Source organism: Crocodylus siamensis, chromosome 2 (assembly GCF_052110815.1).
Source record: "Crocodylus siamensis isolate JL-2025a chromosome 2, ASM5211081v1, whole genome shotgun sequence".
Taxonomy (NCBI): Eukaryota; Metazoa; Chordata; order Crocodylia; family Crocodylidae; genus Crocodylus; species Crocodylus siamensis.
This window is the reverse complement of record NC_143396.1, coordinates 225,380,415-225,395,609: the sequence shown is the minus strand read 5'-3', so window position 1 is coordinate 225,395,609 and position 15,195 is coordinate 225,380,415. Positions and strand designations below refer to the sequence as shown.

General features: G+C 48.8%; 1 protein-coding gene across 4 annotated transcripts in view; it reads right to left on the bottom strand.

Moving 5' to 3' along the window:
• Window positions 1–7,407, bottom strand: part of SMOC1 (SPARC related modular calcium binding 1) — a 206,513-nt gene extending 199,106 nt beyond the window's left edge. For all 4 annotated transcript variants that reach the window (XM_090033239.1, XM_090033241.1, XM_090033243.1 and 1 more), the window contains exon 1: window positions 7,163–7,407. In XM_090033239.1, coding sequence (XP_089889365.1) covers window positions 7,163–7,270 — 108 coding nt within the window. In that variant the 5' untranslated portion in view covers window positions 7,271–7,407. The remainder of the gene's footprint in view (window positions 1–7,162) is intronic.
• Between the last annotated feature and the right edge of the window lie 7,788 nt (window positions 7,408–15,195).

Genomic DNA, 15,195 nt, shown 5'->3' with positions numbered 1-15,195 from the left:
AGGCATCTGGCTGGGGTTACTTAACCCCAGCGCTCTTTCCTGCCTGGAGCAGGGGGTTGGACCTGATGATCTACCAGGTCCCTTCCAACCCTAGAAATCTAGGAAATCTCCCACCTAGGTACTAGCCCCAGAGAAGAGGAAGCTGATCTCCAGGAAGAGCATCCCAGGTGGATTATGTCACCAAGCTCTGCTACATCTTAAATAACTGAAGCATAAAAATTAAGGGCTGGAAGGGACCTCAGAAGATCGAGACTCAGGCAACCCAGACTCAACCACAGCTACTGCCCCCGCTCTCCCCAAGACAAAACGAAAGGTGTTTGCTGTGGGAGACTCCATCCTGCGGAGGACTAAGGGGGCAATCTGCCGCCCCGACCCCTTAGCCCGGGAAGTCTGCTGCTTCCCGGGGGCCCGCATCCGAGACATTGTGGAGAGGATCCCAGAGCTCCTCCAGCCCACAGACCACTGTCCCATGCTCCTTATTCACATGGGCACCAACGACATGACTCGGAACACCCCCAGCCAGGTCACGAGGCGCTACAGGGATTTGGGATCAGGGCTTAGGGGTCTGGGAGCTCAGGTGGTGTTTTCGTCGATCCTCCCAGTCTCGGGCTATGGGCTGAGGAGGATCCACGTAGTGAACCAAAGACTGCGGCGCTGGTGTCATTGGGAAGGCTTTGGCTTCCATGACCACAGCCCGCTCTTTGGCGAGAGAGGCAGCGAGCTGCTGGGAAGAGATGGCCTCCACCTCCCTCCCCTGGGGAGGAGGCTATTCTCAGCCAGGCTGGCTGACCTGCTCCACCGGGCTTTAAACTAAGCCCGCTGGGGGATGGGGGGACTACTACCACTGCTGACCCTCTGAGCAACCCTTGCAAAGCCAGCAGACCAAGGCACTTAAGGGAGCCCACCCCTGCCCCAGCCTTGGCACAATCTGTGGGCAAGGCAAGAGCCCCCAAGGGGACACTTGCCTGCCTGTACACTAATGCCAGGAGCCTGGATGAGCTCCTCCTGCTCAGTGCAAAGAATTATGACGTCATTGGGATAACGGAGACCTGATGGGACTCCACCCATGACTGGACCACGGGTATAGAGGGCTATACCCTGTACAGGAGGGATAGTGTTGACAAAAGGGGCGGGGCTGTAGCTCTCTATGTGAAGGAAAGCTACATGTCCCTGCAAGCTGATGTTGGTGACCAGCATGGACAGCTAGAGACCCTCTGGGTAAAAATTCGTAGGGAATACGGCACAGGGGACACAATGGTGGGAGTCTACTACAGACCTCCCACTCAAAGTCCCGAGTTTGACCAGGAGTTCGCCCAGGAACTGACTGAGGCCGCTTGCTCCAGGACCTTGGTTGTCATGGGTGACTTCAATTACCCGGACATCTCGTGGGAAGATCACTCAGCAAAATCCGAGCGGTCGCAAAGCTTTCTCTCGTGCGTGGATGACCTCTACCTGACTCAAGAAGTCTATGCGCCAACGAGAGGCAAAGCGCTGCTCGACCTGGTACTGGCTACGGGGGACGACCTAATCGGCGACCTAGTGAACGATGGGAAGCTGGGTGACAGCGACCATGAGCTGATCACCTTCACCATTCGCCGTAAAGCTGGCAAGTCAGTCAGCAACACAGAAGTCCTTGACTTCAGAGAAGCCGACTTTGACAAGCTCAAGAGGCTAGTCGGTCAGGCCCTCAGGGACCATGACCCCAGGGAGATGGGAGTTCAAGAAGAGTGGTTGCTTCTCAAGGAAGCAATCCTCAATGCACAAGCTAAATCTATTCCAACACGGAGGAAAGGCAGCAAGAAGGCACAGCAGTCCCCCGGCTCTCCAGGGACATAGCGGACCTCCTGCGGCTAAAAAGGAAAGCCTACAAAGGATGGAGGACGGGATTCACCTCCAAGGAGGATTATTCTGCACTGGTCCAGTCCTGCAGGGAGCAAACCAGGAAAGCCAAGGCTGCAACTGAACTCCAACTAGCTTCAAGCATCAAGGACAACAAAAAGTCCTTTTTCAGATATGTGGGGAGCTGAAGGAAAAAGCAAGGGCAACGTTGGACCCCTGCTAAACCAGATGGGGCAACTGACAACTGATGCCCAGGAAAAAGCCAACCTATTAAATAGGTACTTTGCGTCAGTCTTTCATCAGTCCCATGGGACGCCCATGCCTGCTATGGGACAGGGAGATCCAGGTGATGGGGATCCCCTACACTCCATAAACGCTGACCTCGTGAGGGAACACCTTGAGAAGCTGGATACCTTCAAGTCAGCTGGCCCTGACAATCTGCACCCCAGGGTACTCAAGGAGCTGGCGAGCGTCATAGCCCAGCCCCTGGCACAGATCTTTGAAAACTCCTGGCGCTCTGGTGTAGTGCCCAAAGACTGGAAGAAGGCCAATGTGGTGCTGATCTTCAAGAAAGGGAGGAGAGTGGATCCGGCTAACTACAGGCCCATTAGCCTGACTTGTATCCTGGGGAAGACCTTAGAAAAGTTTATTAAAGGAGGCCATCCTTGAGGGACTGGCCCAGGCTAACATCCTAAGGGATAGCCAGCACGGGTTTGTTGCGGGTAGGTCTTGTTTGACCAATCTCATTTCCTTCTATGACCAGGTGACCTATCACCTGGATGAGGGAGAAGAGATTGATGTCATATATCTTGACTTCAAAAAAGCTTTTGATCTGGTATCCCATGATCACCTCTTGGCCAAACTGCCCAGTTGTGGCCTTGGCTCCACCACGATCTGCTGGCTGGGGAACTGGCTCCGTGGTCAGACCCAGAGGGTGGCAGTCACTCATCGTGGTGCCCTGTGACCAGTGGGGTCCCTCAAGGCTCTGTCCTTGGACCCATACTATTCAACATCTTCATTAATGATGTGGATATTGGAGTCAGGAGTGGACTGGCCAAGTTCACCGATGACACCAAACTTTGGGGCAAAGCATCCATGCCAGAAGATAGGCAGGTGATCCAGGCTGACCTGGACAAGCTCAGCAAATGGGCACACAAGAACCTGATGGTGTTTAACACTGAAAAATGTAAGGTTCTCCACCTTGGGAGGAAAAACTTGCAGCATCCTTATAGGCTCGGCAGTGCTACGTTGGATAGCACTACAGAAGAAAGAGACTTGGGGGTCATCACTGACCACAAGATGAACATGAGCCTGCAGTGCGATGCTGCGGCTAGTAAAGCGACCAAAACGCTGGCTTGCATCCATAGATGCTTCTCGAGCAAATCCCGGGATGTCATTCTCCCCTTGTACTCGGCTTTGGTGAGGCCTCAGCTGGAGTACTGCGTCCAGTTTTGGGCTCCACAATTCAAAAAGGATGTGGAGAAGCTTGAGAGAGTGCAGAGAAGAGCCACGCGCATGATCAGAGGTCAGGAAAGCAGACCTTACGACGACAGGCTGAGAGACATGGGACTCTTTAGCCTGGAAAAGCGTAGGCTCAGGGGTGATCTGATGGCCACCTATAAGTTTATCAGGGGTGACCACCAGGATCTGGGGGAATGTTTGTTCACCGGAGCGCCCCAAGGGATGACGAGGCCGAACGGTCACAAACTCCTGCAAGACCGTTTCAGGCTGGACATAAGGAAGAATTTCTTCACTGTCCGAGCCCCCAAGGTCTGGAACAGTCTGCCAGCGGAGGTGGTTCAAGCACCTACATTGAACACCTTCAAGAGTAAATTGGATGCTTATCTTGCTGGGATCCTATGACCCCAGCTGACTTCCTGCCCTTTGGGCAGGGGGCTGGACTCGATGGTCTCCCCAGGTCCCTTCCAGCCCTGATGTCTATGAAATCTATGAAACCCATCCCTTGCTCTGGGCAGGAATGCTGCTGAGATCACATGACCCTAGCAAGGTGTCTGTCCAGTCTCCTCTTGAAGACTTCCGAGGTTGGGGACTACACTACATCACTGGGAAGTCTATTCCAGAGTCTGATCTCCCTTACCGTAAAGTTCTTTTTTACATCCAACCTGAAACCATCTTCTAACAGTTTATGGCCATCACTCCTTGTCCTCCCTTGGGGCACCCTAACAAACAATTTTTCTCCCAGCTTCCAATATTCACCCCTTACATACTTAGATAGTCATGCATAGAGAGTAGTTTAAACAAGACATTAAAAGTATCCTGAAATGTGAGAGCACAAGCCATGTGCCCTCTTAGGACCCAAGGCTATGTGCATCTTTGGTATTCTGTGGCACACTTGCTGGTATAGATCCAATTATTCCTATGGCACTGGCTCTTCCCATGCCAGCAAAGAGAAACATCATGAGTGGACAATTCCCCACTTCCATGAGGCAACACTCTCTAGATATTTGTCCTATGAATCTTTCATTTGAACAGCTACTGTAGTGGCCCAGGAATCAGTCTGATACTTGAAAGAAAGGGAGAAAACAAAGGGAACAGAACTGATTTTAGAGAAAAGTCTCTAAGGGGATGTGGACCACATCATAAATGAAGCATTAGACCAGCAATTTCAAGGTTGTTTCTAGGGTACCCAGAGTACAACTTCCTATAGGAAAGTCTCACTGGGGATATTTATTATCAGCCTGACAGTTGGTCAGAGCACACATACGAAATCCAGGTATCTCCTACATACCAGTCCCTTTGATGACACAGTGTCAAGGCTTCTGATACATTAAAGTCATTCTTCAGAATTTTTTTTTTTTTTTAATTTAAGAAAAAAAGGCAACAGGTATGAACATAAAAAACCCCTCTGGAAAAGCCACAAACCAACTGAAGAAATAAGCCCTTTCTTTATATCTGAGTTCCACTACAAAGGCAGGCACCTGTAATAAATGTCGCTAAAGTGACTCTCTAGGGCTTGGCAGCGATTGCATCTGAAAAATTTACACAATACTGTTACAATGCTAACATTTTAACTTCGTCCATGCATCAATCATTTCTGCAATTAATGGCTGCCCCCTCCCCCCCTGCTTTATATCTTTAGTGCCATTGTTCAGTCCAGCTCTGTAGAACTCCACCTGCCTGCCCCCAAACAGGAATGGCTGATAACCACAGAAGTTGGATGGGGACCCAGGCAGGAGTAACACTAAATTAATTTACAATTTTCAACAAGTTGGTAGTGTGCTTTCAAGTTTGCAAGCACTGGCTAGAATGCTTCTTAGCCCAAGTAACCTCATTTCACCCTAAGAAGTGGTTAAGTGCCTGCACAACTGACTCTGCGGGATAAACCCCTAGAATTGCCACCCTGCCCCCCAACCTTCTCAGAATGGGCAGGGATTCCTGAAGGGGACTTGGTTCAACAAACCAGATGTTTCTCTTCCCTCTTATCACTGATGTTTTCTCAGGATCAGAGAAACAGTGAGTGGTAAAGCTTAGTGGCCACCATAAAACAAAAAACCAAAACAAAAACCCACAATGAATAATTCAAAGAATTTTTTGTAATGTAGATAGGAATCTAAAGCGTAGCACCTTTATAGTAGTGACAGCTTTATTGGCAGTGCCTAATCATCGGGAGAGAGTGTAACAGATAGGATAAACCTCTTTGAATTTCAACATGCTAGTGAACTAGTAGGCAAAGAAACCCCTTCCTCCCCTCTCCCCCCAAACAAGCCACTTTAAGGGGGTGGGGAAAGGTTTTAATAGTTTTAAGAAATTCAGAATTTTATATTGATGAGCCTACAAGCTAGACTTTTTAAAGGTACAGGTCTTTCCAGTAAAGATCTATTATGTCAGATTAGCAGAATCCTCTCCCACTCCCTCTCCCAAAAATTGTGGGAAAGAAATGTAAGAAAAATTAAACTGTTCATTGAATTTGAGGCAAGGTAGGACTGAATCAGCAGTTCTCAGCATCAGGGATTTGATTCACTTAAAGCAACTCTTCCTCAAGAGTGCAGAGAGCTCGTAAAGTGCAGTATATAAAAATGGTACATGGAATCTATTTGATAGACAGGCTTGGTGGGCAATTAACCATGCGGCATGCAAGACTTTGGTTTCAGGCTTCATCTCAACTATTCCCAATACCAGTGTTTAAATACCACGCTGACAAGTTCTGAATGCCCCAAAGCTTCTCTCTAAAGCTAACTGTCATGTCATACCTCTCGGATTCTGAGCACAGCAATTTAACATCCAGCTTCATTTGGAAAGCATGCTTATATACTTCTCCAAGCTTCAAACTGCTGCTTCAAAGATTTATGACGTGTACTGGATCTAATCTGCCACATTCTAACTGCTGCTGTTACACATCTGGTCATAAAAAGGCCTACAAGGTACAGTTGAATACAAGGACATCCTTTTTTGTGGAACAGCTCCAGTTTTTCCCACCGTGTCATGAGGTTTTCAATGGGTTTGTTATTCAGACAGTCCTCTGGTCTATCAGGCAACCCCCAATTCCATCCTTTTCAATTGTCCCATTGCTACGTTCTGGTTGGGTGGCAATGCTGAGTCAAGTTTTCTGAATCGTACTAAGCAGGAGGAAGTAAATGAAACGCTAAGTGGCATCATACTTCATGCTGCCTTGTCAAAAACACCTACGGACAGCGGCACCCGACAGCTTCGTGCACAGCTACGTTTCTCGGCTTCACCAAAACTACACATTTTTTTTACAGCAGCGCAGCCTTGAAAACAGCTACCGTTTTTTGCAGCCTTGAGATTCGAAGCTCTGGTTTTAGCCCAGGAGTCCTGCGGCCGCTGGAACCCGGTGGCTCCCCACCAGCACCATATTTAGAAGAGATGCTGGGTTTTCCCACCCGCCTCCCTACCTCCCAGAGCTACTTAACAGTTTGGCAAGTGAAACAAACGGTCCGAAGAAGAGTCGAAACACGCTTGGGTTTCAAAACAAAAAAATTAAGAAAAGAAACAGAGCTTCTTATAGGGGAAGTCTAGGCTAAGGGCTTCTTTGCAGGGATTTGTCCAACGCCTGCATACAAACAGGATGAGCAAAAGGGGAGCTGGCTCGTAAACGCGGGGCTAGCTTGTAAACGCGAGACGAGGACTATCACTATTTTAAAAAAAAAAGAGAAAGAGAGAAAGGCTGTGAGCTAACTTTTCCCCACAGCTTGCCAGAGCCCCTGACCAACGGAGAGAGGGGCGGGAGAGGCCCGCTTGGCTTCCCTGGGGCAGCCTCTTGCCCCGCCACCATCCGGGGCGCGTCCCGGCCGGGGCAGGAGCCCCCCCGGGGCGGGCAGGGCAGGGAGCCGCTCGCACTTACCCGGGGCCCCGTGGCTCGGTGGGGACGGACCTGCGGGAGATGCACCAGCAGCAGCGCCACGAGCAGCTGGGGAGCCCCCGCGCCGCGCCGCGCCCCGGCCGCGGGCATGGTCGGCGCCTCGCTGCCCCCGCCCTGCCCCGCCCCGCCCCGCCCTGCCCCGGGCCGGCCGGCCGGGCGGGCGAGCCCCGCGCCGCCACACGCAGAGCAGGAGGCAGCCGCTGCAGCAGCCCCGCGCCGCCCCTCCGGCCGCGGCAGGTGAAATGCCTCAGCGCGGGCCATGGGCATCCCGCTATAAACCCGCCGGGGCGGGGCCGCCGCCGCCTGGGCCGGAGCCAATGGGGGCGGGGCGGGGCGGGGCGCCCGCACCCTGCGGGGGTGCGCGCCCTCCCGCCTGCCCCGCCTCACGGCCCCGCTCCTCCGGGGCAGCCCGGGGCGTCGTGCAGGCCCCGGCTCCGGGGAGGGGTGGTCCGCACCCCAGCCAAGCCGGACCAGCGCCTCTCCTTCCTGGTGCGAGGCTGGACCGGCTTCAGCGTCCCCGAAACCCTCCTCGTCTGCAACCCGGCTTCCCCCGAGGGAGCCTGTGGCCGCCGCGCCTGGTATCACCCTCAGGCCTGTCTGCTGCCAGGAGGACCGCTGTTTTGATCCGGTTTCTTCCCGATGGGTTAGCACAAGGAGCCGTCCTGGACCTTCCTGCCCCCACCTCCACCGGCGGACTGCTGCACGTAGCACCGGCTTTGGCTGATCCGGGACACCAGCCACATGCAGTATCTGGTCCCGCTAGGCTGGGGTGAGCACTGCGTGCAGCATGGGCACCACAGCGGGCACCACATGTGATGCAGTCCCAGACGGACCAGAGTTGGATCCGGCCTGCAGGAGACTGTGGGCCCCCACATGTCACGTGGTGTGGCTGGTCCAGAACTGCACCACGTGCAGCATCTACCCCGGCCTCTTTGGGACCTGCACCACATGTGGCACCTGCCCTGAACCAGCTGAAGGAAACACCATGTGTGGCTCAGGTCCCCATCTGGCTGGAGTAGGCACCAAGCGCAGTGCAGCCCCAGACCAACCTGGGCAAGTGCCATGAGCACAAGATCCAGCAGGTGGGGGGCAGGGATCTGGCTCATGGGGCCGGCCCCTTGCCATTCACCCAGACTATGGACCTGTTCCACACCACTCACCTGGTCCATGGGGCCACATGAGTTTGATACCCCTGGTTTACCTCAGTGCTACAGGATCATGCAGACATAACAGTTAAATCTGAACAGCTGATAAATGCTCCTGAATAACAAGTCTCTCCCTTTTTAAAACAATTTAAAGTTACATTTGGCCACAGCCAATAGTTTAATAAAAGCAGGGTTTTACAAAACTCACGGCTCAGGTCAAAGTACAGCTAAGACCTTCCCTAATGCTAGCTAGGGCCTTCCCCAATGCTTAAGAGATTATCAGGATCTCTCTCGTGTCCTGTCCTCGTAAGGGAAGAGAAAGTTGCTCTCAGAGAAGCAGAATCCCTGCAGAGTTTTTTTGTGCAGTGAATGAGCCGATAGCTTCAAGACTGATAGCCTCTTCCCATCTGGTTCCATTCAGTTGTGGTGGGAGACACCTGTCAGCACACAGGCAAATCTGGCATACAAAGTTATGCTCAGAGCCAGCATATTATTATGTACTGGTTGAGTACTTCTGGTGCGCTTGATACAGGAGAAAAGTATAAAGGACAGATAAGCTCCAAGTGCGGGTGTGGGAACTGGTAAAACTCTGTGCACATCTAGCCCAAAATGGAATAGGTTAGAGATTACTGTGTTTCTAATGATCCTTTACTGAATTAGAATGGCAGGTGTCAACCTATGCCACTGCCATATCAAGAAAAGCTTAGGAGCCTCTGGGTCTCCAGGGATAGGTAATGGCCAACTCTACTGAAGCGGTAGTGTAAACTGTTGCTTTGAGAGAGACAAGAGAAAAATCAGGAGTATGAACTGCACCACTGTCCAGTACTTACTCCCTATAGACCTATTTAACAAAGCAGCATGACTACCAGACCACAATATTGTGAACACTTGACCAGGCAGGAAGCAGGAGAGAACCAGTGGGAGAGGGACAAGGGTGTCAGTGATTGAAAACACCTCAGGACAGAGACATGATGTCCTACAAGGTGAAGTAGATGTGACGCCCAAGACACTGCTAGTGCAAGACAAATAATAACGACAATAATCACTCTTCTCAAAATTACAGTTAGGAAGTACCTTGCATCAAATACTTCCCTGGGATCTTGTGGGAATGTACAAGACAAGCATGATCTCTTTATGAGACAGTGTGAGCTCTGCTTGCTCATTGATCTTACAAGCACCACACGAAAGATTCACCAGAGACACATGAGAAGAGGAAGATAGCAACCGCACAATCACAGCATGGGAGAGGTCATGTCACTGTGGCATCTGAGCAAAAGTAACACATGGTTACAAAAGCTACATGGTTGCTTTAATCTTAACCCCCCCACCTCCACTTATTTAAAAAAAATACTAACAGATTTTTTTTTTTTTACATAAGCCTAGGGTGGATAAGGAGTGCTGTACTCAAAGACCTCTGCCAGTACGTATTATTTTTGGCTTGCACCACTCCCTGAAATAAAATGGTTGCTTTGTTAATCTTCAGCACAGAATCAGACCTTCCCACCATGACACTGAGGGCTGCAGTACCCTGGCTCATAAGTAAAAGTTACATGGTCAAAATCTCTGAACCTTAATCTCAAAAAGTTTTAACATTATGATCAGAGTGACATGTCGCATGTAACCTCTCTAGCTCTCTCCAGCAGCAATATATTCGGTTACTAACAACAGTCTGCCAGCTGTCCCTAATGATGTACACCTCCTGAGCAGGTGCTGCAGATGGCACTGCACAATGGGACGTCAGCGATTCCCAGGGTTCCAGGCCAAGAAGGAACTATCTAGTTTGCACTTATAATCACAGAAACACAGAGCAGTAGGGTTGGGAGAAATTTCGTAAGGTCACCTAGACCGACCCCCTTCATGAGTCCAGATCATTTCTACCCAAACCACCCCATACAAATCCATTGTCCAAACTTTTAGCAAAACTACAGTCAACACATAACAGTACAAGACATAACACCTTCACCTGCCACCAGCAAAGCAATATTCTCCTGCTGTAAAGGTTGCTAATATACACTCCAGGGATTCCAGGAAGAGCACCACACCCTTCACTACAAAGGACGGCAAGAACACCATAGTCCATACCAACTTGACCATAATGTAAAATTCCTTACTGACCCCAAATGTGACAATTGGTCTGACCCTGAGTGGAGGGGTAAGATACTATAGCCAGGAACCTACGGGTTTAAGTCCCAGCTGGAGCACTGGCACACCGCAGTCACAATCCCTAGCCTTGGCTGCAGCCAACCCCCAGTGACTCCCTCAAGGAAGGCTTAAAATAACCCTGATGCATGTAGCAGCAGGGGGGGAAGAGACAGAGAGCAAGAATCCCTCCTAGCTCCATATGACAACCAGGAAACCCAGAAGCATGGGAAATACCTATAGTAAAACATAGGTATAGCTATGCCTAGATCATCCCCAACCAGTGACTGTCGAACCTCTTCTTGACCACCTCCAGTAATGCAAACTCCACAGCTTCCCCAGGCAATCTGTTCCACTGCCTCACTGTTCTAACGGTGAAGAACTTTTTCCTGATGTTCAGTCTAAACCTACTTCACTATAACTTCAAGCCATTAGTCTGCATCCCACTATGTAGCAAGAGAGACAAGGTGTTCTCCCTCTTCTTTATGGCAGTCCTTTAAGTATTTGAGACTGACATCACGTCTCCTCTTAAGGACCTTTTGCACAAGCGTAGCTCCTTCAAGCTCTCCTCATATGACTTGCCTTCCAAACCATTTATCATTTTGTCACCCACCTCTGGACTCTCTCTAACTTTTCCATGTCCTTCAGTACATTACTTCCCACCAGTCAACTCAGCTGTAAATGGGTACTTGGTCATTCAGGCTAAGGAATCAAAGGTGGCTCGACATGATGCTGTCACCTCACTCTCTTGTGTGGTGTTGACCATAAAAGCCGGCCTGTCTTAACTACAGGTGAGCGATTTAGCTCTTGTAGACCTTTTGATTTTTGTTTACTGAACCCAGTACTATCACCAAAGCATAGCTTCCTGAAAGGTATCTCAGCCTTGATTTGGAGATAATCAGGAGATGGAGAATCCATTACATCCCTCAATCATTTATTCTAGTGGGAAATAGACCTCTCCAGTAAAAATCTGTACCTAATTTCTAAATCAGCTTTATTCAGTGCTGAAATTGATAAGTATATATTATACTGCATATTCATCTTAAAAAATAGTCCAAGAAACTATGACAAGTTAGCCCACTGGACTGAATCCTGCCAAGCCAATCATGAATTTTCTAGGGAATCCTAACAGACAGTGGCTGATTTGGACACCACTGACAGTACATATACATGAGCAATCCTAGAGGAGTTAACTGTCCAAATTCAATGGAATTTAGGCTTCTAACTTCCTTCTTTAGACTCTTCTGAAAATCAGAGCCATCACCTTAAGGACATGCAGGGTGGGGGCAAACTTTCTGTTAGCGTACCTCCACTCCTATCATCAGTGTCACAGCCAGGGAGAAGGTCATTTATTCTGCAAGAAAAGGGAGGTAAAAAGCTCTGAAACAGAATTTGCCAGAGGTGACCCAATCATTTTTCTATCAAATAGTTTCCCAATACCTCACCAGGAAGACATAAATCTCATCAAAGCGCACCTAAGAAATTATGCAGTGCTATCATAGATGAGATCCCAAACTGATATGGTTTGGACTATTTTGGTATATTCCATGCAACATGCAACTTCTATCAGTAAAGGGTTATCCCAAAATAGCTATATTTGTGTTGATAACTAATACCTTATTATGGTAAGTCATGCTTTATACAATGTGGACAGCATTTTAAGGTTGTTGCATAAAGTACTTACTACTTGCCTTGATCACACCTGCTGTAGGAAAAAAAGTGCAATTGTTCATATGTCTGCATCACTTGCTACCTTCTTTTATTATTAAGCTAATGCATAAAAATCCCTGTTATCTGAAAGGTCTATAGTCACAGTTTATGCACTAGTTGGATGCTGATAGTTGTAAGAATCCCTAGATACGAGGCATTGCTAGCATCAATAATGGTATGTACATGAGACAATTGCATCAGTAGAGAGGGGTTTAAAATTACTTTTTGGGAAAAGCTGATTATCTATATGTCCAAATAAAACAGGAACCCTGTAAATATAAGGTGCCTTAAATATTTACCCAAGCTTATTATTACTTATGTTGTTCTTGGGGCCCTTCTAAGACTTTACATCTTTGAAGTGCTTTTTACAACTTTAACTCAGTCTCAGACAAAAAGCTGCACAGTATTAAAAGAGTAATAAGGTTAAACTGCATTCCTCATGGTTCTGTCTGACCAAGATTCGCCCCCGTTCCAAAGCTGAGGAACTCAGCTCCACAGTGTGGATAATTACCCTCATTGCTGTTCTGTATGCTATTGCTGACCAAAATGGAGGTTGGAAAGTAGCAGCTACTTTCCACATACAGATGTCAGAGTCCCTGCCTTGTCTAATGCCTGGTGTTGAAGAAGCAGAGGGGATAGTCACAGGTGATGAGAGCCTGTACATAGGACAGCATGGACCTAGTGGCAGAACAGCTAAGAGGTCTTGCTCTGTTTTTGAGGTCTGAGTGTGAGCCCCACTCTAGACCTTCCATTGGGAAATTTCCAAGACTGCCATGATATAATCAGTATAATTTGGCAAGTCAAATGCACCACCACCTAATGTACCCCTGGCTAGCACCTTGTATAAAAGTATGTATAAAATGCTATCATATAAGAATATTCCACTCTGTTTGTTACACCTATGCTTTGCTTACGGGTAAATAATTATGCAAGGAAAGAGCAGTGGAGAATAAGCCCAGAGAACATCTTTTCTTTAAATACTTTCTGTTTATATTAACTGTTGTTTCATGAATTTAATTTTCACAGAATAAAGCACTGAAATAGTTAATTTCAGAAGGGTCTTGCAACACATGAGAACAGCTTAGAAGTGTATTCCATAAAGATGAGCCTTGGGTTTGACTTTTGCCTTTGAGGCTGGAGGAAGAAACGATGACAAAAAGCAAATTCTAAAATTCCCTAATCCCACAGTCTTCCTTCATAGCCTGAAACAAGGCTGCCCAACTGGTGGCCCGCAAGCTGTATCCAGTCTACGAGAGGTTAATATATGCTCCTAGGGCTCCTGTTCAACCTGTCATGATTGGCCAGACCATAGGCAGTCACACAGGAAATTACCATAAGCAGGCTGGGGTCACACCAGGTATCACTCAAAGTCCAGGTCTTCAGGCCAACAGTTGGGGCAGTATTATGGTCAGGGAGAAAAGCAAATCAGTCAAGAGGTCCAAACGGAGCAGGGATAGGACTGTGGTGAGGCTGGGATCAGGCAGGATTGAAGTAGATGTCCAAGGAACACACAAGCAATGTTACTGGAACAAATCCCACCGAAAGTAGGAGGGGTTTTATAGCCCTCCTGTTAGGGGCTGGTGGTGCTTATAGGTTTCCCCTGGTCACCTGGCTCCTGGTCAATATCCCATGGGAGGAACCAAGTGGGGCTCAGGCTGGTATCTGACCAGCTGTGTGGTGGTGCTGAGGAACCAACCTCTGTTTGCTGGCCTGGCTGCTTTGGGTTTGAATCCCCAAAGTCCTAAAACAACTGTTGCTTTCCCCATTGCTCTGGCTGCTCCAGTGGCAGCAGCTGGGGTCTCTCAGCAGGATAGTGTGTGGGAAGCCCAGGGAGCTTGCTTCCCACATGCTGACAGGGGGTGGGGACAGGTCAAAGCCCCACACTGGTCACAAGGCAGCAATGGCCAGGATGAAGATTGTCCAAGTGGTGGCAGCATCAGAGGGACATACATAATAGTGGAGGGGAGGAGGCTTGTACAGCAATGGTGGTGGAGTGAAGATCACCCATGTGGTGATGGCAGTGATGGTTCACTCAGTGGGAGTAGGGAAGGGATTGCCTGCATGGTAGTGGCAGTAGGGGGACTCATGCCATTTGCATGGCTGGGGGAGAGGGTTGCACAGGGCAAGAGTCCTGTGCAGCCTGCAGCTACTCAGAAGCTGGACTGCCATGGTCTAAAAATATAGCAGCTTTTTCCTCCAATGATTACTGGAGTTGGGAAGAAAGAACTGTTTATTTTCCCTTCTTTAACAGTGGGAAGGACATTGCATCTTAAGACCACGTTACTCATTACACTGATACCCGCAGAACCAGTGATAGAACTGCAGCCTAGAGAGCCACCTACGTGCACAAGGAGCTGAGCAAAGCAGGAACTCTTGCACTGAAGTAATACAGAGTCTTTTTGTTTTAAAAAATATAGTTTCTCACCCACTCACTATTCCCAGCTGCAGAGCCACCTCACGTTCAAAGACCACACACAAGGTGCAAGCAGCAGCAGGGGCCAGCTGAATATTAAAACAACAGAGCTCAACAAAGAAACTCAGCTCAAACAATACCACATGGAAAATGAGGACAAGAGATGAGGACACAGGGGCAGGTTGAGCCAGTGGGAAATCCAGGCTGAAAGCAGGCAGTATGTAGGAATCCATACCAGAGCCCATTTTACAGAAATAATCTTTTTCACACCCATAAAGGAATAGTGACAACAGGTTTCTTAGGGTAAATGCATAGGAAAAGGAGTCCAGAAAAGAAGGCAATGGTTTCTTCTAGGGAGCAGGATTGTCAAAATTCTTGGGACTCACACCTACACTCACCAAGCAAGTAGGAACAGATCACGTCATCTCTCCGTTGCCCAATCCCTTCTAAAACACAATTAATGAGCACTTATAAAGTGGTTTGAGATCCTCACAAAAAATGCTGCACCTGTCTGAGAGCAGCAGATCAGCAGTATTGATCATGGTCAACACAATCCACCAGGATTCTCTAATTTACAGAAGGAGTTACAGTGAAAAGACAATCCTTTC